This window comes from Lucilia sericata, unplaced genomic scaffold (genome assembly GCF_015586225.1).
Source record: "Lucilia sericata isolate MDLA Ls3-8-SP2 unplaced genomic scaffold, ASM1558622v1 Contig000312F_arrow, whole genome shotgun sequence".
Classification (NCBI taxonomy): Eukaryota; Metazoa; Arthropoda; class Insecta; order Diptera; family Calliphoridae; genus Lucilia; species Lucilia sericata.
In genome coordinates, this window is record NW_023994336.1 from 232,641 (window position 1) to 259,214 (window position 26,574).

General features: G+C 36.5%; 1 protein-coding gene across 2 annotated transcripts; it reads right to left on the reverse strand.

The window, feature by feature from the left end:
• Positions 1–385: 385 nt before the first annotated feature.
• On the reverse strand, positions 386–26,574 carry LOC119603565 (blastoderm-specific protein 25D). Of its 2 annotated transcripts, XM_037955612.1 has the most exons (8): positions 25,630–26,574; positions 8,939–9,382; positions 8,134–8,229; positions 7,151–7,524; positions 5,665–7,082; positions 958–1,378; positions 770–881; positions 386–701 (listed from the first exon to the last, which is right to left on the reverse strand). In XM_037955612.1, the coding sequence occupies exons 1-8, from the start codon at positions 25,952–25,954 to the stop codon at positions 457–459; spliced, it is 3,435 nt and encodes a 1,144-aa protein (XP_037811540.1). In that variant the 5' UTR covers positions 25,955–26,574; the 3' UTR covers positions 386–456. The 2 variants fall into 2 exon arrangements, with proteins under 2 accessions (XP_037811540.1, XP_037811541.1); XM_037955613.1 differs by lacking the exon at positions 8,134–8,229 and having other exon boundaries at positions 25,630–26,572.

The following is a 26,574-nucleotide window of genomic DNA, read 5'->3' on the forward strand; positions in this document are numbered from 1 at the left end:
ACAATTCTCTTAATCAGCATACATTGTTGTATGTATGTGTTTTAACATTATGTATATTGCGCGTTAAATCCTTAACTATTTTTTATAACTATTGAAAAATTCAAACATTATTAACTAATGTCTTTTAACGTAACTATAAAACGACATTAAAGCACGTATGGGGCAAGGAGCACGTTCATATACACCACGATGTCGTTGTAATAGAAATAAATGATGAGTTCTTTTTTGAAGGTAAAGTTGAGATAGTGAAAGACAGCTTTTACAGTTACTAGTTGCAATGTCATTCAAGTTTCCAATGTAAAAAATTCTTTATAACAATAGTATGACAGTATGCTTACCTTATTTAACTGCCCTATGTTAAAATGTATGTTTTGTGACTGATGACTGATGCCTTAGAAAGATTTGTTTTTTTTTTTTTCTCTTTTTTTCATAAGTATTCATTAGTTGTAGTCATATTTAAGGTATACCCGGTAAGCCAGTACAACTTTGTCTTTGCTGTTGTTGCTGCAACATATTAGCTCGTACTCTTTGCTGTTCGAGTCGTTGTACAGATGCGGTAAGATGCGAATTCTCTACATATAAATCTTTAACTAAAATATCAGCATTTTGTAAACGCTGTACTTGTTCGGCAATTAAAGCTCCTTGAGCCTCTAGGCGACCATGTAAATCATTTAGCTCGATTTGATGATGACGCCAAGATTCTGAAAATATTGGTATAAATTCTTTTAAATTTCAATTCCCTTAATAAATTAAGTTCAACAAAACCTACGTTGCATTATAGATTCCGTATACTGTTGCTGTTGTTTGACAACGTTTTGTAAATGCCTATTCTTCAGTTCAAGTTGATTGACTCTTTGTATTAAAGAAGGATGTGAGGTGCGCTTTGAATTGTTTTAAAGAAAATTATTTAAATATTCAAATATATCTTATTCAAATTAAATATAAACTAATACTTACCGCATAAGCCTTTTCTAATACTGGTTTAGCTTCTTGCAATTGCTGCAATTCCATAATTAAACCATCTCGTTGTAAAGACAAATCCTTAATTTGTTCTTTCAATGAAATTTCAAAATATTTCAAACGTTTAAGCTCATCTTTTAAAACGCTAGGCGTGGGACTAGGTGAACTATTTTTAGTACTGCTAATGGATTTAGTTGCCGATTGATTGTTTCGTTGTTGATGTTGATAGCTTTGATTGGAGTGTATACTGTGCGTTTCAAAGCTTTTACCCGATGCTGTTGATGAGGTTTCACAATCGGCCACATCACCAGCCTCCGATTGAGTTGATTGTGTTTGAGATTGTGTTGTGGGCTTTTCGATGGGCGACTGTAGAGGTGTTGTGCTGAATATAGTGGTCTCGGAAGTAGATAAATTGCCGCTAGAAATAGTGGAATAGTTCAAGGTTAGATAGATAGATAGATAGATAGATAGATAGATAGATAGATAGATAGATAGATAGATAGATAGATAGATAGATAGATATCTAATAGATCGCATCGATAGATCTAGCTCGCTCGCCGCTCGCTCGATCGCTCTCGCTATCTCGCTCGCTCGCTCGATCGCTCGCTCGCTCGCTCGCTCTCGCCTAGCTCGCTCGCTAGCTCGCTCGCTCGCTCGCTCTCTCGCTCGCTCGCTCGCTCCTCGCTCGCTCGCTCGGTCGCTCGGTCGCTCGCTCGCTCGCTCGCTCGCTCGCTCGCTCGCTCGCTCGCTCGCTCGCTCTCGCTCGCTCGCTCGCTCGCTCGCTCGCTCGCTCGCTCGCTCGCTCGCTCGCTCGTCGCTCGCTCGCTCGCTCTCTCGCTCCTCGCTCGCTGCTCGCTCGCTCGCTCGCTCGCTCTCGCTCGCTCGCTCGCTCGCTCGCTCGCTGCTGCTCGCTCGCTCGCTCGCTCGCTCGCTCGCCTCGCTCGCTCGCTCGTCGCTCGCTCGCTCGCTCGCTCTCTCGCTCGCTCGCTCGCTGCTCGTCTCGCTCGCTGCTCTCGCTCGCTCGCTCGCTCGCTCGCTCGCTCGCTCTCTCGCTCGCTCGCTCGCTCGCTCGCTCGCTCGCTCGCTCGCTCGCTCGCTCGCTCGCTCGCTCGCTCGCTAGCTCGCTCGCTCGCTCGCTCGCTCGCTCGCTCGCTCGCTCGCTCGCTCGCTCGCTCGCTCGCTCGCTCGCTCGCTCGCTCGCTCGCTCTCTCGCTCGCTCGCTCGCTCGCTCGCTCGCTCGCTCGCTCGCTCGCTCGCTCGCTCGCTCGCTCGCTCGCTCGCTGCTCGCTCGCTCGCTCGCTCGCTCGCTGCTCGCTCGCTCGCTCGCTCGCTCGCTCGCTCGCTCGCTCGCTCGCTCGCTCGCTCGCTCGCTCGCTCGCTCGCTCGCTCGCTCGCTCGCTCGCTCGCTCGCTCGCTCGCTCGCTCGCTCGCTCGCTCGCTCGCTGCTCGCTCGCTCGCTAGCTCGCTCGCTCGCTCGCTCGCTCGCTCGCTCGCTCGCTCGCTCGCTCGCTCGCTCGCTCGCTCGCTCGCTCGCTCGCTCGCTCGCTCGCTCGCTCGCTCGCTCGCTCGCTCGCTCGCTCGCTCGCTCGCTCGCTCGCTCCTCGCTCGCTCGCTCGCTCGCTCGCTCGCTCGCTCGCTCGCTCGCTCGCTCGCTCGCTCCTCGCTCGCTCGCTCGCTCGCTCGCTCGCTCGCTCGCTCGCTCGCTCGCTCGCTCGCTCGCTCGCTCGCTCTCTCGCTCGCTCGCTCGCTCGCTCGCTCGCTGCGCTCGCTCGCTCGCTCGCTCGCTCGCTAGCTCGCTGCTCGCTCGCTCGCTCGCTCGCTCGCTCGCTCGCTCGCTCGCTCGCTCGCTCGCTCGCTCGCTCGCTCGCTCGCTCGCTCGCTCGCTCGCTCGCTCGCTCGCTCGCTCGCTCGCTCGCTCTCTCGCTCGCTCGCTCGCTCGCTCGCTCGCTCGCTCGCTCGCTCGCTTCGGTCGCTCGCCGCTCGCTCGCTCGCTCGCTCGCTCGCTCGCTCGCTCGCTCGCTCGCGCTCGCTCGCTCGCTCGCTCGCTCCTCGCTCGCTCGCTCGCTCGCTCGCTCGCTCGCTCGCTCGCTCGCTCTCGCTCGCTCGCTCGCTCTCTCGCTCGCTCGCTCGCTCGCTCTGTCGCTCGCTCGCTCGCTCGCTCGCTCGCTCGCTCGCTCGCTCGTCTCGCTGCTCGCTCGCTCGCTCGGTCTCGCTCCTCGCTCGCTCGCTCGCCTCGCTCGCTCGCTCGCTCGCTCGCTCGCTCGCTCGCTCGCTCGCTCGCTCGCTCTCGCTCGCTCGCTCGCTCGCTCCTCGCTCGCTCCTCGCTCGCTCTCGCTCGCTCGCTCGCTCGCTCGCTCGCTCGCTCGCTCCCGCTCGCTCGCTCGCTCGCTCGCTCGCTCGCTCGCTCTGTCCGCTCGCTCGCTCGCTCGCTCGCTCGCTCGCTCGCTCGCTCGCTCGTCGCTCGCTCGGTCGCTCGCTCGCTCGCTCGCTCGCTCGCTCGCTCGCTCGCTCGCTCCTCGCTCTCCTGCTCGCCTTCGCTCGCTCGCTCGTGCTCGATCCGCTAGCTCGCTCGCTCGCTCGCTCGCTCGCTAGATAGATAGATAGATAGATAGATATATCTCAAAGGAGGGATTCATAATTATAACCCTGGACCTATATGTTATCCCTTCTAAACACCATATCACCGAGCCTCAGATCGGAATATCTGAATTGCTCAGTTTACGGGTCATAATATTTGTTCAGATTCATAATTTTAATTGATTACAATGATCACAATGGATCATATGGTATCCGAGTAAGGATACCATCAAACAAAATGTCTCACGGAAGACCTTCTCTTAAGCAACTGGCTTTATCTTATAAAATATTAAAGGAAATAGCTTTCAATTTCCAAAGAGCCAGTCAAGCGGCTAGTCGATGGTATCTACATGACATCAACATGGTTCTTGAATGTTGGACAACCAAAGTGGGGAGTGTACTAATTATGTTTCGAAAATTGTTATTTCTTTAGCAACAGATGAGACTAAGAGTATATCGATATCCATGCTCGATTCGAGATAAAATATCACGAGCATGTAGAGTTTAGGTAATTAATCGAGCCTATATGTAAAAAAGTGAAGATCATGTGGCCAACAAGACTTCCAGGAGCTCAGCTACGGAATACTAACGGAATAGTTTGCGGTCACTGGCCTTTATGTCATAAGTTTTAATCTCCTAGAAACGACTAATGACGAAAGGGTTTAGATCCTGATTAAGTGCATACGCAGTAATGTAAACATGCGAACAACATGTTCACCTAACCTAGAACATTTCTTTGCATAGTCTGGTAGGAGGTGGTAGGTTCGATTCCCACCTGATGCACTGCTAAAGGAGCGCACAACAGGCCCGATTTCTTCGGATTTAATGTATATACATGCTCCTTTCAAACTAACTAACTAACAGCAATCACACCTCCAAGTGTATTTCCGATAGTAGCAAATGTGCTGGCAAATCTGCATTACCTTTAAACCAAATATTACAATATTTGCAAGGCTTGCAAAAATAGTTTGCTATGATGAGTGATTACATCTATTCTGTGTGAGTTTTGCAAGTTTTATTTAACAAACTGCATGTTTTATTAGCTAAACTTGCAATGTTAAAAAATCTTCTAAGTATGGTTTGTGTGATGATTTGACACCTCCACTTTGTAGTTGTTTTCTTACAAACTTTAAAATCCAAGATAGATTTACTATGTTTACAAGGTATTCAAGTACTCATAACATTTAAAGCGAATGTTTTATTAGCCAGAGATTCTTCAATAAGATTTGGTTTTGTATCAAACCCAAGAACTTAAAAGTTCCTGGAATGCAATTTATTGTAGCATCCAATGATAAAAGAGGAACAACATACCACAATGCGAATAAAACCGATTAAAATAAATTATATCGCGGTAATAACATTCATCATGAAACAAAACAGACTTTAACAAACAAAGTGAAAATTTCGTTTAAAGTCAATTTGAAAGCCAAGCAATTTATAATTAAAAACAACAAAATACAGGATTTATTTTATAAATTTATTATATAGAAAATGCCCCTAGTTATAGGGGCATTAATTTAATTCTAAAGTAAATAAAAAACACACTAAAATAATTTTTATTTTATTTACAAAGACTCTCGAGAGATTCTTGCTAATTAATACAAAGCAAATTTGCACTAAAGTGTCAGAAAAGTTATATCATCGTCTAAATCAGAAGATAATTTTGATTTATGTCAAACTTTAGGTCATAAATGAAAACTCGTTTATATCAATAAGATTTATTATTTTCTTTATTTACTAGGATTTTTATTTAAAAGGTTATTTTTTATAGTCAAGTGACTTTTTGAGATCATTTTTTTTTTTGTTATGTTACGCTTAAGAACTTTTAGTTCAAAGCGTTTTAAATGTATTTTTAGACTAAGCATTTAGCTAGAAATTATATATTACCGATCAACCGATTTAAAAGACGTTTAGAGAATTGCAAGGGCGGGTTTTGAGATTTCAAGGGAAAGGAGCAGCTAAAATATTTTATAGGGAAGGGATTTAATAAAAAAAATATAATCATATTAAGGCTAATGAAAACACTTAAGCTTTTTATGCATAACTTGTCGTCAAAAAGTGGCAAAAGCTTAAACGGATATATAGAGAACGAAAATGAAGAGTTTTTCTAAATTGTGTGGTACTCACCGTACAGTTTGATTGCTCACCGGCAACATAGAACCCAATGCTGTTATATTCGTTTCTAAAGGCTGGCAGTTTTTGGCCGGTTCTTGTATAGTGCTCTGGTGCCATAAATAGCTAATGGGAGAATTAGCTGGACTACCAGCTTCGGTCAAACTAGTATTGTTAGCTACGGTTTCGGGTTTAAGTTCATAAGCTCCCGTTAAAATCTCTACACTTTCACCTAAACGTATACGTAAATCTTCGATTTCGTTTTGTAAAGCTTCAATTTCTTGTGATTTTTCTTCAAACATTTTACGAGCATTTTCTCGTATTTCTTCAGCCTCAGCTTCTAAATCAGCATATTGCTGTTCGAGGGCATCTTTCTCTTCGATAGGTGAAAGGCGGCCATCTTTGCTGAATTGTTCCTCGTACTCACGTACCTTTTCCATGAGTTCGGTAAACTTTTTATCACTCTCTTGCTGTTCTTCTTCATAAATTTGTCGCTCTTTTTCGAATAGATTTCTCTCTTCGGTTAGTTTAGCTTGCCAGTAATCTTCACAATCTTCATAAGCTTTTTGCATTTGCTCTAGACTGGCTTCTAGTTCTTTGCAACGTTCTTCGTGGCTGACATTTGCAGAAGATGTTGAGGGAGTTTGTGTTAGCAGTTTCTCTTTAGCCTGTTTTAATTGTTCTTCTAATTCTGAGATTCTTTTCCTGAGTGTTTCTATTTCAGAGGATTTTGTTTGAGAATTATGTAATTCTGAATTCAAAGCCATCCATTCACCACTTGTATCACTATTTTCACTACAAGTATTGTTGGCATCATTGGTACATTTCCTTAGTTTACCCAAACGAGGACTCTCTTCAATGAGCCTGGTCTTGGAGGGAGAATCACCACGTCTTTTAGTTGCTGTACTGGAAGAGCTCATTTCATTTTCATCTAAATCTTGATTGGTCGTTTCCTGATTAATTGTTAATTTTTTCCATTTCATTTTCATTTTATTAAGATCATGATTTAGAGTTTCTACTTCTGCTATTAACTCATCATTTTTATCTCTTAGATTGCAGTTTTCAACTTGTAAAGTGGATACTTTTTCCACTAAACGTAAAACCTCCTCATCATCGTTGGACTTATCGAATTGTTGTTTACGTCTTTCACAATGATTAGTTTCATCCATTTCGGTTAGTTCACGCTGCAATTCAATATTCTTTTCTAATAATTCGGTTATTTGTTTTTGCATTTTTTGTTTTTCTCCCTCCAAGTCTTCATTTTCACGGCGCACTAGTTCTAGCTCGGTTTTTATCTTGATCTCTTCTTGTTCAAAAATTTTCAGTTTCGATTCTAAGCGAGTATTAAGATTACACCAGTTTTCACGATCATTAGCTAAGCGTGCTGTTAAATCACGTACTACACCAGCATGTCTTTGTTCTAAAAGGCGTATCTGAAAGTTAAAGAGTAGTAAAAGTTAATATTGATGTTTGGGGTTTAGTTAAGCTTAAAAGAATGTACCTCTTTTTTGGTGGCATCTTCCAAAGAAGCATGTCTTTCATCTATTTCAGCCGCCAGCAGAGAAATACGTCTATTGGCATCTTTATTATCTGCTCTTAACTTGGCATTTTCATCACGCAGTTGTTTGGAAAATTGCCTAAGACTACCAAGTTCTTCGGTTTGTAGCACTAAACAGGCTTTCATTAAAGCCATTTGTGGTTCATCTTCAAGATTTGAGATTTCCTCTTCCATTACCTTGTTCAGTTGAGCTATATTGATTTCATCATTATCAAAGCCTAAAGCTAATAATATACCACGACCATTGGGTATTGAAGCACGTTCCCATATATCTAGAATGCTGTTTATGGGTAAAGTTTCCATCAAACCTGGTGATTCTATTATTTCAAAAAACAAATTAAATTTTGTAAATTTTAATTATTAAAAAAAAAAAAACAAATACAAAAGGTAGTGACTAAAAAACCACAAATTCATGAGTTAGATTTGGAAAAAAAAGAAATAAAATCTTAAGTTTTGTAAGGATTTTTATGAGTTTAAAAGTAAATCAATTTGTTGTAATAAGTAGACTGAGCTAATAGGCCTTGTGTTGTAGAAAAAGGTCCAGTTAAACCTTTACCAAACTTAACTAAACAATTTGATTTTATTTTATACTCAAGAAATCCCAAATAATTTTGTTTTTTTTTTTGGAACTAGTTACTCTAAAACCAAAATGTACAAAAAAAAAAGAAAAACTAAAAAGATGTATGAAAGAGATTTTTTAGTGTAAATTTTGTTTAAGTGCTTTGAAAAAGAAAAGTAGTAGAATGGTAGGATAAGATACTGAAATAGGGTGCCAAATTGTTTATTTTTTGTTTATACTACAACTAGCCACTCTTAAAAAAGAGCGTGCATATTTATACCACCAGCCGTTTTTTTTTTTTTTATTTTTTTAATTTTTCTTATAAATCAATGCCAAATAATTTGATTTAGTTGAAAACAAAACAAACCTTTAGCCAAATATCCAGTTTTAAAATGACTTTTGCTTAACTCCCAGTCATAGGAACTCCAAACAGCGTGCATGGCAGATGTAAGATTTTTCAAACCTATATTTTTAGATATATTTTAGATACGGTGAAGTTGTTGTAGGTGAATATAAACGTTTGTTTAGAGATGAAAGACAAAAACAAAACTAATCAACTTAATAGAAATGCAAAAGCATAATTTACAATCACAACGTAGCAGAAACACTAATATACATACATTTATGTAAACGGTGGCCAACTATAGTAAGAATACTAATATGAATGAAAAGCACAAAATTCAAATTCAATTGCAGCATTTGGTTACGCTTTTTAATGTCTTTAATAAGCCAACCGTAGTCTAAAAACATGACTTACGCGAGCCTAAGTTTTAATGTATGTTTGTTTGGAATGAATTTGTTTAAAATGAAGCAGTAAGTAAGTTAATGGCAATAAATATTTAAGTGCATTTTTTGTTTAAATATAATAATGAAGAAGACATAGATTTTGTTTAAAGTGAAATGGAAATTCGTTTGATTGTATTAACAATGACATCTAAACCTAAAAGCCTAAAGCTGTGTTTAATGAATTTCCTTTTAAAGAAAAGTTAATTCAAAAAAAAAAAAATAATCCCAATTTATATTTATAACTTAAGAATCCGTTAAGAGTATTGAAAGTTTAGTGTGAAGTGTGAGCGAAAAAATATGTTTTAAACAAAAGCTTTGATGTTTTTCATTTTGGAAAGTAATAAATAGGACAGACACAATTATGTAAAAGTAAATTTGATACATACCTAAGGATTCTACGCTGCTGCTGAGGGTATTTTTTGTTATTGGTACCAGTGAGTCTTTAACCAGGCTTCCTTTGTTAGTTACCAATTTGGTTTTATTGGCATTGAAAAGATTTCTTTGGGCTGGTAATGAAGCACATCTTTTCAATTTACTTTCTGTTACGCCGGAAGTAGCACAACGTCTTCTTGAACCGGGTATATCGGTTTGTGAAGTTGATCTTTTAACTTGTTGCGTTGTGCAGCCTCTGTGAGAATCTTGTTCTTCATTGGAATCATCAGAATCAGAGGCCGTTTGTTCATTGGGTGTTCTTTGTGTCTGTGGCCGGGAACGGCGACCATACTTTTTGCTGCCCACCACCAGTTTGGGTGAAACTTCACGATCCGGTGATTCTGGCGGACTGTCGACAATGAAGGTTTCCTGTTGTTCCGATATGATTAAAGCACGTTCTGCAAAATATTAAATAAAAAATAATTATTATTAAATCATTTATTTCAACTGCAAAAAAATAACTTACGAAATTGTCTAGCTAATTGCTCCATAGTAGGATCAATATAATTTTTAGCCTTTTTATAAAAGAATCGAGTGCCCATGTTAAATTTTTGTATTTAGTTAACGATTTTTTAAAAATCTTTAGTTTTCTACAATCACAGTGTATGTCTTTTAGACAACTGATGTCTATATGACAAATTTCAAAACTATTTATACTATTTAAAACTAATCATCTCGCTAACTCAGGTACTAATTTTATTATTGCAGGATTATCTTTAGCGTTTTCCCAGAATTAAATATCTGCCAATATGTTCGCTTAATGCTAGCATATGTAAATTTTGCAGTGGGCTTATACTTTAATTCAGGTAAAAAAATAATAAACATTTATACCTAGTGTCAGTCAGGTGTTTCCAATCGTAAAAGATTATAAGCGCTAAGTTTAGGATAAGAAAGGTCTAATTAGTTAATAACTCAAGGAAAAGATAACATATGTAGAGAGATAAGAAAATACACACATAATTAACTTAACATCCCTTTGTAAATTGACCAGAAGCTGATAAAAGTAGACCCAGTAATTTTCCTTTCAAAATCAAAAACCAATTTTATTTTAAAATAACAAACTTTATCAGTAAAATTCTACCAGATCCTGTAGATCCTTAAATAACGCTCCAATCGACAAAACACTGAAAATTTGTGATCACTTATATTTTTCATGAAAAATATATTTTTATATGAAAAAACATAAAATAGGCTCTAAGTCCTTAAATAACGCTCCAATCGACAAAACAGTGAATATCTGTGATCACTCATATTTTCCATGAAAAATATATTTTTATATGAAAAACATAAAATAGGCTCTAAATCCTTAAATAATGCTCCAATCCACAAAACAGTGAAAATCTGTGATCACTCATATTTTCCATGCAAAATCGATTTTTATATGAAAAACATAAAATCGGCTCTAAATCCTTAAATAATGCTCCAATCCACAAAACAGTGAAAATCTGTGATCACTCATATTTTCAATGCAAAATCGATTTTTATATGAAAAACATAAAATCGGCTCTAAATCCTTAAATAACGCTCCAATCGACAAAACAGTGAATATCTGTGATCACTCATATTTTCCATGAAAAATATATTTTTATATGAAAAACATAAAATAGGCTCTAAATCCTTAAATAACGCTCCAATCGACAAAACAGTGAAAATCTGTGATCACTCATATTTTCCATAAGAAATCGATTTTTATATGAAAAACATAAAATCGGCTCTAAATCCTTAAATAACGCTCCAATCGACAAAACAGTGAAAATCTGTGATCACTCATATTTTCAATGCAAAATCGATTTTTATATGAAAAACATAAAATCGGCTCTAAATCTTTAAATAACGCTCCAATCGACAAAACAGTGAAAATCTGTGATCACTCATATTTTCCATAAGAAATCGATTTTTATATAAAAAACATAAAATCAGCTCTAAATAACTCCTATCTTCCATATGAAATAGATTTTTATATGAAAAACATAAAATCGGCTCTAATCCTTAAATAATGCTCCAATTAACAAAACAGTGAAAATCTGTGATCACTCATATTTTCCATGCAAAATCGATTTTTATATGAAAAACATAAAATCGGCTCTAAATCCTTAAATAACGCTCCAATCGACAAAACAGTGAAAATCTGTGATCACTCATATTTTCCATGAAAAATCGATTTTTATATAAAAAACATAAAATCGGCTCTAAATCCTTAAATAATGCTCCAATCCACAAAACAGTGAAAATCTGTGATCACTCATATTTTCCATGCAAAATCGATTTTTATATGAAAAACATAAAATCGGCTCTAAATCCTTAAATAATGCTCCAATCCACAAAACAGTGAAAATCTGTGATCACTCATATTTTCAATGCAAAATCGATTTTTATATGAAAAACATAAAATCGGCTCTAAATCCTTAAATAACGCTCCAATCGACAAAACAGTGAATATCTGTGATCACTCATATTTTCCATGAAAAATATATTTTTATATGAAAAACATAAAATAGGCTCTAAATCCTTAAATAACGCTCCAATCGACAAAACAGTGAAAATCTGTGATCACTCATATTTTCCATAAGAAATCAATTTTTATATCAAAAACATTATATGAAAAACATAGAAAAAATTGGCTCTAAATCCTTAAATAACGCTCCAATCGACAAAACAATGAAAATTTGTGATCACTCATATTTTCAATGAAAAATCGATTTTTATATCAAAAACATAAAATCGGCTCTAAATCCTTAAATAACGCTCCAATCGACAAAACAGTGAAAATCTGTGATCACTCATATTTTCCATGAAAAATAGATTTTTATATGAAAAACATAAAATCGGCTCTAAATCCTTAAATAACGCTCCAATCAACAAAACAAATAAAATCGGCTCTAAATCCTTAAATAACGCTCCAATCGACAAAACAGTGAAAATCACTCATATTTTCCATAAGAAATCGATTTTTATATAAAAAACATAAAATCGGCTCTAAATCCTTAAATAACGCTCCAATCGACAAAACAGTGGAAATCTGTGATCACTCATATTTTCCAGAAGAAATCGATTTTTATATGAAAAACATAAAATCGATTTCTTATGGAAAATATGAGTGATCACAGATTTTCACTGTTTTGTCGATTGGAGCGTTATTTAAAGATTTAGAGCCGATTTTATGTTTTTCATATAAAAATCGACAAAACAGTGAAAATCTGTGATCACTCATATTTTTCATAAGAAATCGATTTTTATATAAAAAACATAAAATCAGCTCTAAATAACTCCTATCTTCCATATGAAATAGATTTTTATATGAAAAACATAAAATCGGCTCTAATCCTTAAATAATGCTCCAATTAACAAAACAGTGAAAATCTGTGATCACTCATATTTTCCATGAAAAATCGATTTTTATATGAAAAACATAAAATCGGCTCTAAATCCTTAAATAACGCTCCAATCGACAAAACAGTGAAAATCTGTGATCACTCATATTCTCAATGCAAAATCGATTTTTACATGAAAAACATAAAATCGGCTCTAAATCCTTAAATAACGCTCCAATCGACAAAACAGTGAAAATCTGTGATCACTCATATTTTCCATGAAAAATAGATTTTTATATGAAAAACATAAAATCGGCTCTAAATCCTTAAATAACGCTCCAATCAACAAAACAATGAAAATCTGTGATCACTCATATTTTCAATGCAAAATCGATTTTTATATCAAAAACATAAAATCGGCTCTAAAACCTTAATAACGCTCCAATCGACAAAACAGTGAAAATCTGTGATCACTCATATTTTCAATGCAAAATCGATTTTTACATGAAAAACATAAAATCGGCTCTAAATCCTTAAATAACGCTCCAATCGACAAAACAGTGAAAATCTGTGATCACTCATATTTTCCATGAAAAATCGATTTTTATATGAAAAACATTAAATCGGCTCTAAAACCTTAAATAACGCTCCAATCGACAAAACAGTGAAAATCTGCGATCACTCATATTTTCCATGAAAAATCGATTTTTATATGAAAAACATAAAATCGGCTCTAAAACCTTAAATAACGCTCCAATCGACAAAACAGTGAAAATCTGTGATCACTCATATTTTCCATGAAAAATCGATTTTTATATGAAAATCATAAAATCGGCTCTAAATCCTTAAATAACGCTCCAATCGACAAAACAGTGAAAATCTGTGAAAAATCGGCTCTAAATCCTTAAATAACGCTTCAATCGACAAAACAGTGAAAATCTGTGATCACTCATATTATCAATGCAAAATCGATTTTTATATGAAAAATATAAAATCGGCTCTAAATCCTTAAATAACGCTCCAATCGACAAAACAGTGAAAATCTGTGATCACTCATATTTTCAATGCAAAATCGATTTTTACATGAAAAACATAAAATCGGCTCTAAATCCTTAAATAACGCTCCAATCGACAAAACAGTGAAAATCTGTGATCACTCATATTTTCAATGCAAAATCGATTTTTACATGAAAAACATAAAATCGGCTCTAAATCCTTAAATAACGCTCCAATCGACAAAACAGTGAAAATCTGTGATCACTCATATTTTCAATGCAAAATCGATTTTTACATGAAAAACATAAAATCGGCTCTAAATCCTTAAATAACGCTCCAATCGACAAGACAGTGAAAATCTGTGATCACTCATATTTTCAATGCAAAATCGATTTTTATATGAAAAACATAAAATCGGCTCTAAATCCTTAAATAACGCTCCAATCGACAAAACAGTGAAAATCTGTGATCACTCATATTTTCCATGCTAAATCGATTTTTACATGACATAAAATCGGCTCTAAATCCTTAAATAACGCTCCAATCGACAAAACAGTGAAAATCTGTGATCACTCATATTTTCAATGCAAAATCGATTTTTATATGAAAAACATAAATCTGCTCTAAATCCTTAAATAACGCTCCAATCGACAAAACAGTGAAAATCTGTGATCACTCATATTTTCAATGCAAAATCGATTTTTATATGAAAAACATAAAATCTGCTCTAAATCCTTAAATAACGCTCCAATCGACAAAACAGTGAAAATCTGTGAAAAATCGGCTCTAAATCCTTAAATAACGCTCCAATCGACAAAACAGTGAAGATCTGTGATCACTCATATTTTCAATGCAAAATCGATTTTTACATGAAAAACATAAAATCGGCTCTAAATCCTTAAATAGCGCTCCAATCGACAAAACAGTGAAAATCTGTGATCACTCATATTTTCAATGCAAAATCGATTTTTACATGAAAAACATAAAATCGGCTCTAAATCCTTAAATAACGCTCCAATCGACAAAACAGTGAAAATCTGTGATCACTCATATTTTCCATGAAAAATCGATTTTTATATGAAAAACATAAAATCGGCTCTAAAACCTTAAATAAGGCTCCAATCGACAAAACAGTGAAAATCTGTGATCACTCATATTTTCCATGAAAAATCGATTTTTATATGAAAAACATAAAATCGGCTCTAAATCCTTAAATAACGCTCCAATCGACAAAACAGTGAAAATCTGTGATCACTCATATTTTCAATGCAAAATCGATTTTTATATGAAAAACATAAAATCGGCTCTAAATCCTTAAATAACGCTCCAATCGATAAAACAGTGAAAATCTGTGATCACTCATATTTTCAATGAAAAATCGATTTTTATATGAAAAACATAAAATCGGCTCTAAATCCTTAAATAACGCTCCAAGCGACAATACAGTGAAAATCTGTGATCACTCATATTTTCAATGCAAAATCGATTTTTACATGAAAAACTTAAAATCGGCTCTAAATCCTTAAAAAACGCTCCAATCGACAAAACAGTGAAAATCTGTGATCACTCATATTTTCCATGCAAAATCGATTTTTATATGAAAAACATAAAATCGGCTCCAAATCCTTAAATAAGGCTCCAATCGACAAAACGGTGAAAATCTGTGATCACTCCTATTTTCCATAAGAAATCGATTTTTATATGAAAAACATAAAATCGGCTCTAAATCCTTAAATAACGCTCCAAACGACAAAACAATGAAAATCTGTGATCACTCCTATTTTCCATAAGAAATCGATTTTTATATGAAAAACATAAAATCGGCTCTAAATCCTTAAATAACGCTCCAAACGACAAAACAATGAAAATCTGTGATCCTTAAATAACGCTCCAATCGACAAACCAGTGAAATATTCTCAATGAAAAATCGGTTTTTATATCAAAAACATAAAATCGGCTCTAAATCCTTAAATAATGCTCCAATCCACAAAACAGTGAAAATCTGTGATCACTCATATTTTCAATGCAAAATCGATTTTTATATGAAAAACATAAAATCGGCTCTAAATCCTTAAATAACGCTCCAATCGACAAAACAGTGAATATCTGTGATCACTCATATTTTCCATGAAAAATATATTTTTATATGAAAAACATAAAATAGGCTCTAAATCCTTAAATAACGCTCCAATCGACAAAACAGTGAAAATCTGTGATCACTCATATTTTCCATAAGAAATCAATTTTTATATCAAAAACATTATATGAAAAACATAGAAAAAATTGGCTCTAAATCCTTAAATAACGCTCCAATCGACAAAACAATGAAAATTTGTGATCACTCATATTTTCAATGAAAAATCGATTTTTATATCAAAAACATAAAATCGGCTCTAAATCCTTAAATAACGCTCCAATCGACAAAACAGTGAAAATCTGTGATCACTCATATTTTCCATGAAAAATAGATTTTTATATGAAAAACATAAAATCGGCTCTAAATCCTTAAATAACGCTCCAATCAACAAAACAATGAAAATCTGTGATCACTCATATTTTCAATGCAAAATCGATTTTTATATCAAAAACATAAAATCGGCTCTAAATCCTTAAATAACGCTCCAATCGACAAAACAGTGAAAATCTGTGATCACTCATATTTTCCATAAGAAATCAATTTTTATATCAAAAACATTATATGAAAAACATAGAAAAAATTGGCTCTAAATCCTTAAATAACGCTCCAATCGACAAAACAATGAAAATTTGTGATCACTCATATTTTCAATGAAAAATCGATTTTTATATCTGTGATCACTCATATTTTCAATGCAAAATCGATTTTTACATGAAAAACATAAAATCGGCTCTAAATCCTTAAATAACGCTCCAATCGACAAAACAGTGAAAATCTGTGATCACTCATATTTTCAATGCAAAATCGATTTTTACATGAAAAACATAAAATCGGCTCTAAATCCTTAAATAACGCTCCAATCGACAAAACAGTGAAAATCTGTGATCACTCATATTTTCAATGCAAAATCGATTTTTACATGAAAAACATAAAATCGGCTCTAAATCCTTAAATAACGCTCCAATCGACAAGACAGTGAAAATCTGTGATCACTCATATTTTCAATGCAAAATCGATTTTTATATGAAAAACATAAAATCGGCTCTAAATCCTTAAATAACGCTCCAATCGACAAAACAGTGAAAATCTGTGATCACTCATATTTTCCATGCTAAATCGATTTTTACATGACATAAAATCGGCTCTAAATCCTTAAATAACGCTCCAATCGACAAAACAGTGAAAATCTGTGATCACTCATATTTTCAATGCAAAATCGATTTTTATATGAAAAACATAAATCTGCTCTAAATCCTTAAATAACGCTCCAATCGACAAAACAGTGAAAATCTGTGATCACTCATATTTTCAATGCAAAATCGATTTTTATATGAAAAACATAAAATCTGCTCTAAATCCTTAAATAACGCTCCAATCGACAAAACAGTGAAAATCTGTGAAAAATCGGCTCTAAATCCTTAAATAACGCTCCAATCGACAAAACAGTGAAGATCTGTGATCACTCATATTTTCAATGCAAAATCGATTTTTACATGAAAAACATAAAATCGGCTCTAAATCCTTAAATAGCGCTCCAATCGACAAAACAGTGAAAATCTGTGATCACTCATATTTTCAATGCAAAATCGATTTTTACATGAAAAACATAAAATCGGCTCTAAATCCTTAAATAACGCTCCAATCGACAAAACAGTGAAAATCTGTGATCACTCATATTTTCCATGAAAAATCGATTTTTATATGAAAAACATAAAATCGGCTCTAAAACCTTAAATAAGGCTCCAATCGACAAAACAGTGAAAATCTGTGATCACTCATATTTTCCATGAAAAATCGATTTTTATATGAAAAACATAAAATCGGCTCTAAATCCTTAAATAACGCTCCAATCGACAAAACAGTGAAAATCTGTGATCACTCATATTTTCAATGCAAAATCGATTTTTATATGAAAAACATAAAATCGGCTCTAAATCCTTAAATAACGCTCCAATCGATAAAACAGTGAAAATCTGTGATCACTCATATTTTCAATGAAAAATCGATTTTTATATGAAAAACATAAAATCGGCTCTAAATCCTTAAATAACGCTCCAAGCGACAATACAGTGAAAATCTGTGATCACTCATATTTTCAATGCAAAATCGATTTTTACATGAAAAACTTAAAATCGGCTCTAAATCCTTAAAAAACGCTCCAATCGACAAAACAGTGAAAATCTGTGATCACTCATATTTTCCATGCAAAATCGATTTTTATATGAAAAACATAAAATCGGCTCCAAATCCTTAAATAAGGCTCCAATCGACAAAACGGTGAAAATCTGTGATCACTCCTATTTTCCATAAGAAATCGATTTTTATATGAAAAACATAAAATCGGCTCTAAATCCTTAAATAACGCTCCAAACGACAAAACAATGAAAATCTGTGATCACTCCTATTTTCCATAAGAAATCGATTTTTATATGAAAAACATAAAATCGGCTCTAAATCCTTAAATAACGCTCCAAACGACAAAACAATGAAAATCTGTGATCCTTAAATAACGCTCCAATCGACAAACCAGTGAAATATTCTCAATGAAAAATCGGTTTTTATATCAAAAACATAAAATCGGCTCTAAATCCTTAAATAATGCTCCAATCCACAAAACAGTGAAAATCTGTGATCACTCATATTTTCAATGCAAAATCGATTTTTATATGAAAAACATAAAATCGGCTCTAAATCCTTAAATAACGCTCCAATCGACAAAACAGTGAATATCTGTGATCACTCATATTTTCCATGAAAAATATATTTTTATATGAAAAACATAAAATAGGCTCTAAATCCTTAAATAACGCTCCAATCGACAAAACAGTGAAAATCTGTGATCACTCATATTTTCCATAAGAAATCAATTTTTATATCAAAAACATTATATGAAAAACATAGAAAAAATTGGCTCTAAATCCTTAAATAACGCTCCAATCGACAAAACAATGAAAATTTGTGATCACTCATATTTTCAATGAAAAATCGATTTTTATATCAAAAACATAAAATCGGCTCTAAATCCTTAAATAACGCTCCAATCGACAAAACAGTGAAAATCTGTGATCACTCATATTTTCCATGAAAAATAGATTTTTATATGAAAAACATAAAATCGGCTCTAAATCCTTAAATAACGCTCCAATCAACAAAACAATGAAAATCTGTGATCACTCATATTTTCAATGCAAAATCGATTTTTATATCAAAAACATAAAATCGGCTCTAAATCCTTAAATAACGCTCCAATCAACAAAACAATGAAAATCTGTGATCACTCATATTTTCAATGCAAAATCGATTTTTATATCAAAAACATAAAATCGGCTCTAAATCCTTAAATAACGCTCCAATCGACAAAACAGTGAAAATCTGTGATCACTCATATTTTCCATAAGAAATCAATTTTTATATCAAAAACATTATATGAAAAACATAGAAAAAATTGGCTCTAAATCCTTAAATAACGCTCCAATCGACAAAACAATGAAAATTTGTGATCACTCATATTTTCAATGAAAAATCGATTTTTATATCAAAAACATAAAATCGGCTCTAAATCCTTAAATAACGCTCCAATCGACAAAACAGTGAAAATCTGTGATCACTCATATTTTCCATAAGAAATCGATTTTTATATAAAAAACATAAAATCGGCTCTAAATCCTTAAATAACGCTCCAATCGACAAAACAATGAAAATTTGTGATCACTCATATTTTCAATGAAAAATCGATTTTTATATCAAAAACATAAAATCGGCTCTAAATCCTTAAATAACGCTCCAATCGACAAAACAGTGAAAATCTGTGATCACTCATATTTTCCATGAAAAATAGATTTTTATATGAAAAACATAAAATCGGCTCTAAATCCTTAAATAACGCTCCAATCGACAAAACAATGAAAATTTGTGATCACTCATATTTTCAATGAAAAATCGATTTTTATATCAAAAACATAAAATCGGCTCTAAATCCTTAAATAACGCTCCAATCGACAAAACAGTGAAAATCTGTGATCACTCATATTTTCCATGAAAAATAGATTTTTATATGAAAAACATAAAATCGGCTCTAAATCCTTAAATAACGCTCCAATCGACAAAACAATGAAAATCTGTGATCCATAAGAAATTTATTTTTATATGAAAAACATAAAATCGGCTGTAAATCCTTAAATAACGCTCCAATCGACAAACCAGTGAAAATCTGTGATCACTCATATTCTCAATGAAAAATCGGTTTTTATATCAAAAACATAAAATCGGCTTTAAGTCCTTAAGTAATGATCCAACCTTAAAATGTGCCAAATTTCATATTGTCTTGAAAATTACATCCTGCACGCAAGATTTACATGGGCACACAGCATCACAGACGGACTGACATAACTAAATTGACTCAGAAAGTGATTCTTAACCGATGGATATACTCTAAGGTGGGTGTTACAAGCATATGCACAAACGCGTAATAGCCTCCATACTATAGTGGTGTAGGGTTTAAAAAAAACGTGTACTTTCTTGAGGTAAAACAAAGACATGTGTATGTTGCACCTCTTTTGTCGGTTATTTAATAATATGGTGAAAGAGGTGAGTGATAGCATAGCTAAACTACCTATTACTAAGAAAAGACTTTCTGGAGCACAGAGGAGGAAGTTGAAAAAGATGCTTCAGGAAATCATAGTTAGTCAATCCCACGACACTCCAAAGGAAAAATCGGACTCTCTCACAAGATCTGAGGCAAAAAGGATCAGGTCTCCCGAGGAGTTGACAACTGAGAATAAGCCTAAGAAGAAAAAGAGCTCCCCGTCTTCTAATACACAGTCGAAGCCAAGCCATACTTCACTCAAAGGAATCTCAAGTGAGAATCCTGCGAGTAAGGGTGACAACGCCAAGCCAGATATTCCGAAGACGAACACGTCGGCGAAATCAACCTCGAAGGTAAGGGAATCTCAAAAGAAGCCCCGAAAAACGAGGAAGGAGAAGCTAGACGGAGGAAAAGGTAAAGAGCCGCCATCTTACGCCAAAGTTGCCAGAAGTAGGCACCGGGACGATCTCTGCTATGCAGTTTACGATGCCGGTAATCCGACAGGCAAAATTCCAATAGACCAACAGAGTAAAATAGAAGACCTGGTCAACAATAAGATAGTGGACCATGCAATAGCTTCAAAGGGCAAACAACCAATAGAGAGCGAGAGCTGCGAGTTCAGCATGGGCGTGATGTTGATGAGGTTGGCATCTCACCAATGTGTTAGCACCCTAAAGAACTTGGTGGAAAGTATCCCTCCTCCCTGGGACGGCGCTAGGCTGGGACTGGCAAAGAAGAGCGAGCTTCCGGTGCTCCTAAAGTCCACTGTCTACATAAAAGGATGGGGCAGTAAACTGGCTAATGAACGTATACTGGAAATTCTTGGAGGTCAAAATGCTGAGCTGGCCGTGGAAAAATGGGATGTCTTTTACAGGAAAGAAGAACCTGAGGGAACTTTATTTGTAATAGGTATCGACCAGAAATCCATGGCTAGTCTTGCCAAGAATAAAGGTAGGGCTTACTTCGCCTCTAAATCTGTCATATTCAAAATTGGGAAGGTGCCGATTGGAAGGGCTGTTACAACAAGCCTCGAAAAGGACACTAAAAAACCTAAGACCACAGTATCCACTACTGATAACGTTGAGGAGTCAAATCCTAAAATCGAGGAATTTACCATTAACTCGCCAGAAGAAAGTGTAGTTGCCCTTTCCAAAATTGGGAAGGCGCCGATTGAAAGGGCTGTCAAAACCGGCCCCGACAAGGACACTAAAACACCTAAGACAGTACCCAAAGCATCATTAGCAAGTACTAGCAATGTTGAGGAGTCAAATCCTAAAAGCGAGGAGGAAATCACTCACCCGCCAGAAGACAGAACAGCAATGCTCTCCAGAATTGGGAATGTGTCTATTAAAAATACTGCTATTCCTATGCCTGATAAGGACACCGCAGTGCCATCAACAGTACTCACTGCATTAATAGCCACTTCAGGCTATCCGGAGGAGTCAAATCCAAAGAGCGAGGAGGTGACCACCAACTCGCTGGAAGACAGTTTAATGGATGACCATGATTGAGGTTATCCAAATAAACCTCCATCGGAGCGAGACAGCTACCAACGCTCTGATGGCTAAAATCAACACAGGTAAAATACATATAGCTTTAATCCAGGAACCTTGGACGATTCGCAACAAGGTTTCTGGATTAAATCACGTAAATTTCCAACTTTTCTACGCTGATACAGGATCTCGCCCGAGAACATGTATCTTATGTCACAAGAACTTATGTTTTCTCCTCTCAACAGGATTATCAACATCGGATGCAACGGTGCTGAAGCAAGGTCGAGGCAACATATTCCTTGCATCTATTTACCTGCCTTTCGATTCTCCGACCCTACCACCAACGTCGGATCTGATGAAACTGGTTGAAGAGGCACAAAGGAAAAATAAGAAAATTGTAATAGGTTGTGATGCCAACTCGCATCATGTAGCTTGGGGTAGTACAAACACCAATCGCAGGGGACAAGCCCTCATGGATTTCTTTAATACTAAAGACTTGATAACATTGAACTTAGGTAATAAAGCTACCTTCGTCAATAGAATCAGAGAAGAAGTATTAGATATAACTATATGTTCAGAAGAGCTTATAAACGAAATTCAGGATTGGAGAGTTTCGGACGAGCACTCCTTTTCTGATCATCGGTACATAAGATTCAAAATACTAAGGCCACCACCAAAGCCGATAAAGTTTCGGAATAAGTCTAAAACTAATTGGACAATGTTCGGGGCCTTACTAAAGAACCGTTTAGGTCAGGATACTTTTCAATGTCGAAATAAAGAGGATATAGATGCCAAAGTGGAAACGTTCACAAGTGCCCTGGTTGAATCGTTCGAGGACAGCTGCCCTCTGCGAGAGCGGAGATCTGCCCAGGAAAAACCCTGGGTAACTGGGGAGATCCGGAACCTTGGGAAGACTCTTCGCAAACTATTTAACCGGGCACGGCGTAAAAAGACCGCAGTATACTGGGATGAGTATCGTAATAAACTTGGTGAATATAAGAAAATCGTTCGAAAAGCCAAACGAGACTCCTGGAAACTTTTCTGTGAACAGGTAGATAGCGTAAATGACGTATCGAAGATAAAAAAATTCCTATCCAAAACTCATGTCCAACCGGAATCTATGATCGATGACACGGGCAGGAGGCTTGAGGATATGGAGGAGACAATGAAACTCCTAATGGATTCTCATTTCCCACCCGGTATATCGAATAACATAGATGAACCGATATTGGAGGAAGGGGAGGGTAACACGGAAATAGTTATTACAACTGACATGGTTAAAGGGGCAATCAAGAGCTTTGCTCCCTATAAAGCTGCAGGGCCGGATGGAATTTTCCCGGCACTTTTGCAGATGGAGGCGGGACTGGTTTCCGTACATCTGTCACAGATATTCACTGCATGCTTAAAATTGGCATATACCCCAGTTAAATGGCAGGATGCAAAGGTAATATTTATACCCAAACCAGGGAAACCTAGCTATGCGACACCTAAGTCCTATCGACCGATAAGTCTTACGTCCTTCCTACTTAAAACCTTGGAACGGATAGTCGATAGCATGGTTAAAAGCAGCATACCATACAATGACCTTAAATATAAGCAGCATGCTTATGTAAAGGGACGATCGGTGGAAACCGCTTTAAATGAAGTTGTCCACTACATAAGTGAATCTTTCGATAGCAAACTGTATACACTGGCAGTATGCATTGACATCGAAGGCGCTTTCAATAACGTGCACACTGATACCCTTATCCAATCCCTAGACCAGTTTTATGTTGACCGGGTGCTCCGTAACTGGATCAACTACATGCTAAGGAACAGATGGATAAGCTGCGAGATGTACGATATAACTATCAGGAAAAAGGTATTTCGCGGTATACCACAGGGTGGCATTTTGTCACCTTTACTCTGGGTCACCACGATTAATAGCCTCCTAAGGACCCTAACCGAGAAAGGACTTAGACCTGTCTGCTATGCAGACGATGTCGTAATACTTTTAAAGGGAAAGGATCCAAATTACTTGTGTAGAAGAGCTGAGGAGGCTCTGAATACGGCCTTGAGCTGGGCTCAACCGAGAGGCCTCAATGTTAACCCGGCGAAGACGGAAATCTGTCTTTTCACAAGAAAGACAAAAATTTCTACATATACTGAACCTTGCTTCTTGGGCAAGAAGATACCGGTGACAGACAAAGTTAAGTACTTAGGTGTAATACTTGACAGGATAGGATCAACAAGGCACATCGGTGCTGGGCGATATGTAGGAGAACCATAGGCATGAAATGGGGTCTTAGTCCTACTATGACAAATTGGCTTTATAAAAGTGTAATTAGACCAATTCTAGCTTATGCTTCAATAATTTGGTGGAGTGCTTTGGACAAAAAGTGTAATATCAAACTACTGCAGGGAGTTCAGCGTACATGCTGCTTGGGTATAAGTGGTGCCATGTGTACTACTTCAACCAAGGCTCTGGAAACGTTGCTAGATATTCCACCCATTGAAACATATATAAGATATGAGGCGGCGCTTACAGCCGAACGGCTCTTTACTTTAGGCGAACTGGCCAAAAACGGTTATAAGACACGTCATCAATGTATACTGGACACATTGGAAGGTTATACACATTCATCGGACGTGCCTGATCGCATACCAGACACTGAATATGTCGGAAACTTTGAAACGCTAATCCCAGATAGAATGTCTTGGTCAAGCGGAACATTAGAGCAAATACCAGTAGGAATCCGTTGCTACACGGATGGCTCTAAATTAGGGGACAAAGTGGGTCTGGGGTTCTATATTGAAGACCCAGAAACAGAAATATACCACCGTTTACCTAATCATAACACAAGCTTCCAGGCAGAAGTACGAGCAATAACGGAATGTGTAAATTGGATTAGAATAAATATGGCGCCCACAGGGCTTAATATATTTACCGACAGCCAGAAGGCAATTTGTGCGATATCAGGTGATAGAATTAAATCTAAGACTGTATTGGATTGTAAGAAAGCTTTAACTGAATACTCTCCCAGAGGTAAGGTTCACATCATATGGGTACCAGGCCACTCGGGAGTAGTCGGCAACGAAAGGGCGAATGTAATAGCTTTAAAGGGAAGGGAGCTCGATGTAGTTAACCTGACAAACGCAAAACCATTCGACGCAACAAAAGCTGAATTAAAAATATGGATGAGAGAATCCCATAAGGCCTCTTGGAATAATGAAACGGTGGGTAGAACCACAAAGATTCTATGGGGTGACCCTGATGAGAGCAAGACGAGAAATCTTCTCAAAATGAGCAAGTCTGAGGTTAGTATGATGGTACGTATTCTCAGTGGACACACAGGATTACGAGCACATCTATACAAAATTGGACGTGCGAATTCAGACGAATGTAGAGCATGTGGAGAGGACAGTGAAACTCTGGAGCACTTTCTTTGCCATTGTCAGGCATTCGTCGAAGTTAGATCCAAGTATCTTGGAAGTGATGTTATTCCAGAAATAACATTCTTAACCAACACCGATTGGAAGATTCTTAGGAATTACGTCCAGGAAACTGAGTTTCTGAACATGGAAAAATAATACATTCAGTGAACAATTTTTTTTTTTTTTTTTTTTTTTTTTTCTTGAATTGGAGCGCACAACAGGCCCGATAGTGGCCTAGGTGTATTTCTTCGGATTTGATGTAGTATACATCCTCCTATCAACCTACCTACCTACCTAATAATATTGTTTAGGTGTGGTAAGTATAAGATCGTTGCTTGGATTTTCTGATGTCATTAACGTTATCATTCTAAATTATTCGCTAATGAATTTTTCTTTAGCATAAAAATAAATCATTGTGTAAGCTTTGAAACTACTATTTAATTAGTTTCTAAGACTTCTATTAATAGGGACACTTGAAAACAGATACATTTCCCTTCCCTTGTATTGACAAAAACCTAAAGACACCTATTGCGGGAACTAAATAATAATTAAATCAGAATTTTATGGCTAAAACATTAGGCGTTCTTAAGTGGTTTTGTATGATATACAAAAAAAATCTTATCTTACATGTTAATCAATTTATTTGTTATTGATTAATATTTTGACGTAATTTAGAAAAAAAAGCAAATAAGACAACTTGCTTACTTACCTCCACTTGATTTATCCACACTATCCTGGTTGTCTTTTGCAATTTGTTCTTTTCTTTGTTCTCCTGTAATATCACTGGTATTTGCACCATCGATTTCGGTGCCTAAAAAATTCAATAAAGCTTCCTTAAAGTTCTCAAAGGTAACATGTGATGTGCGTCCTTCCCGGGCTAAATTTTCAATAAGCACTGCACCTTTATCACGTAATTCTAGTTGTGCACACAAACGTCTGAGGGAATTTTCATCCAAAAAACCACACTGATTTGTATCGCAACTTTGGAACATTTGATATAACTTGTATTCATAGGGATCGGCCGAAAATTCCATTTTATTTGCTAATTAGCTAAAATACTGTCTCGTCTTCTTTTTGTTTTTTTTTTTTAATTTTTTTAAGAAATTTTTGGGGAAATCAATAAAATTTACAATATGTTTTTGTTTTCGTTTGCTTCTCTGCCAAAAAACGTTAACGTATTCTTTCTCGCTGCTTTCACACTTGCTGCAGCTCAGCAATTTTTGCTGAGTTCGACACACAAACACGTATATAACTTATGGGGACAATTTTGCTGAGATGCCCCCCCTCTAAGTAAAATGCTTAGTTCATATAAAAAAAATCAGATTTGCTGAGACGCTGCTTTCCTAAGCACTGCTCGCAGAGATGCCGGCGGTAGTGGTATGATGATGACCCCACACACATACGATGTACAATTATGATGGTTTTGTGTCAATTATTATTATGTTTTCTAGATTTGTTGTAAAACTTATTTTCACACTTTTATTTGATATTTTTACACTAGAAACGAGCACCTTGTGGGGTAAATACACTTCTTTGCATCCAATTAGCAAATTTATTAAAATTAATTTAAATTAAAGAAAAAATAAAACAAGAAAACTAATTTTTGTTGTGTCTACTTTTTTGTACAATTATTGTATATGTGTATGTGTGTGTA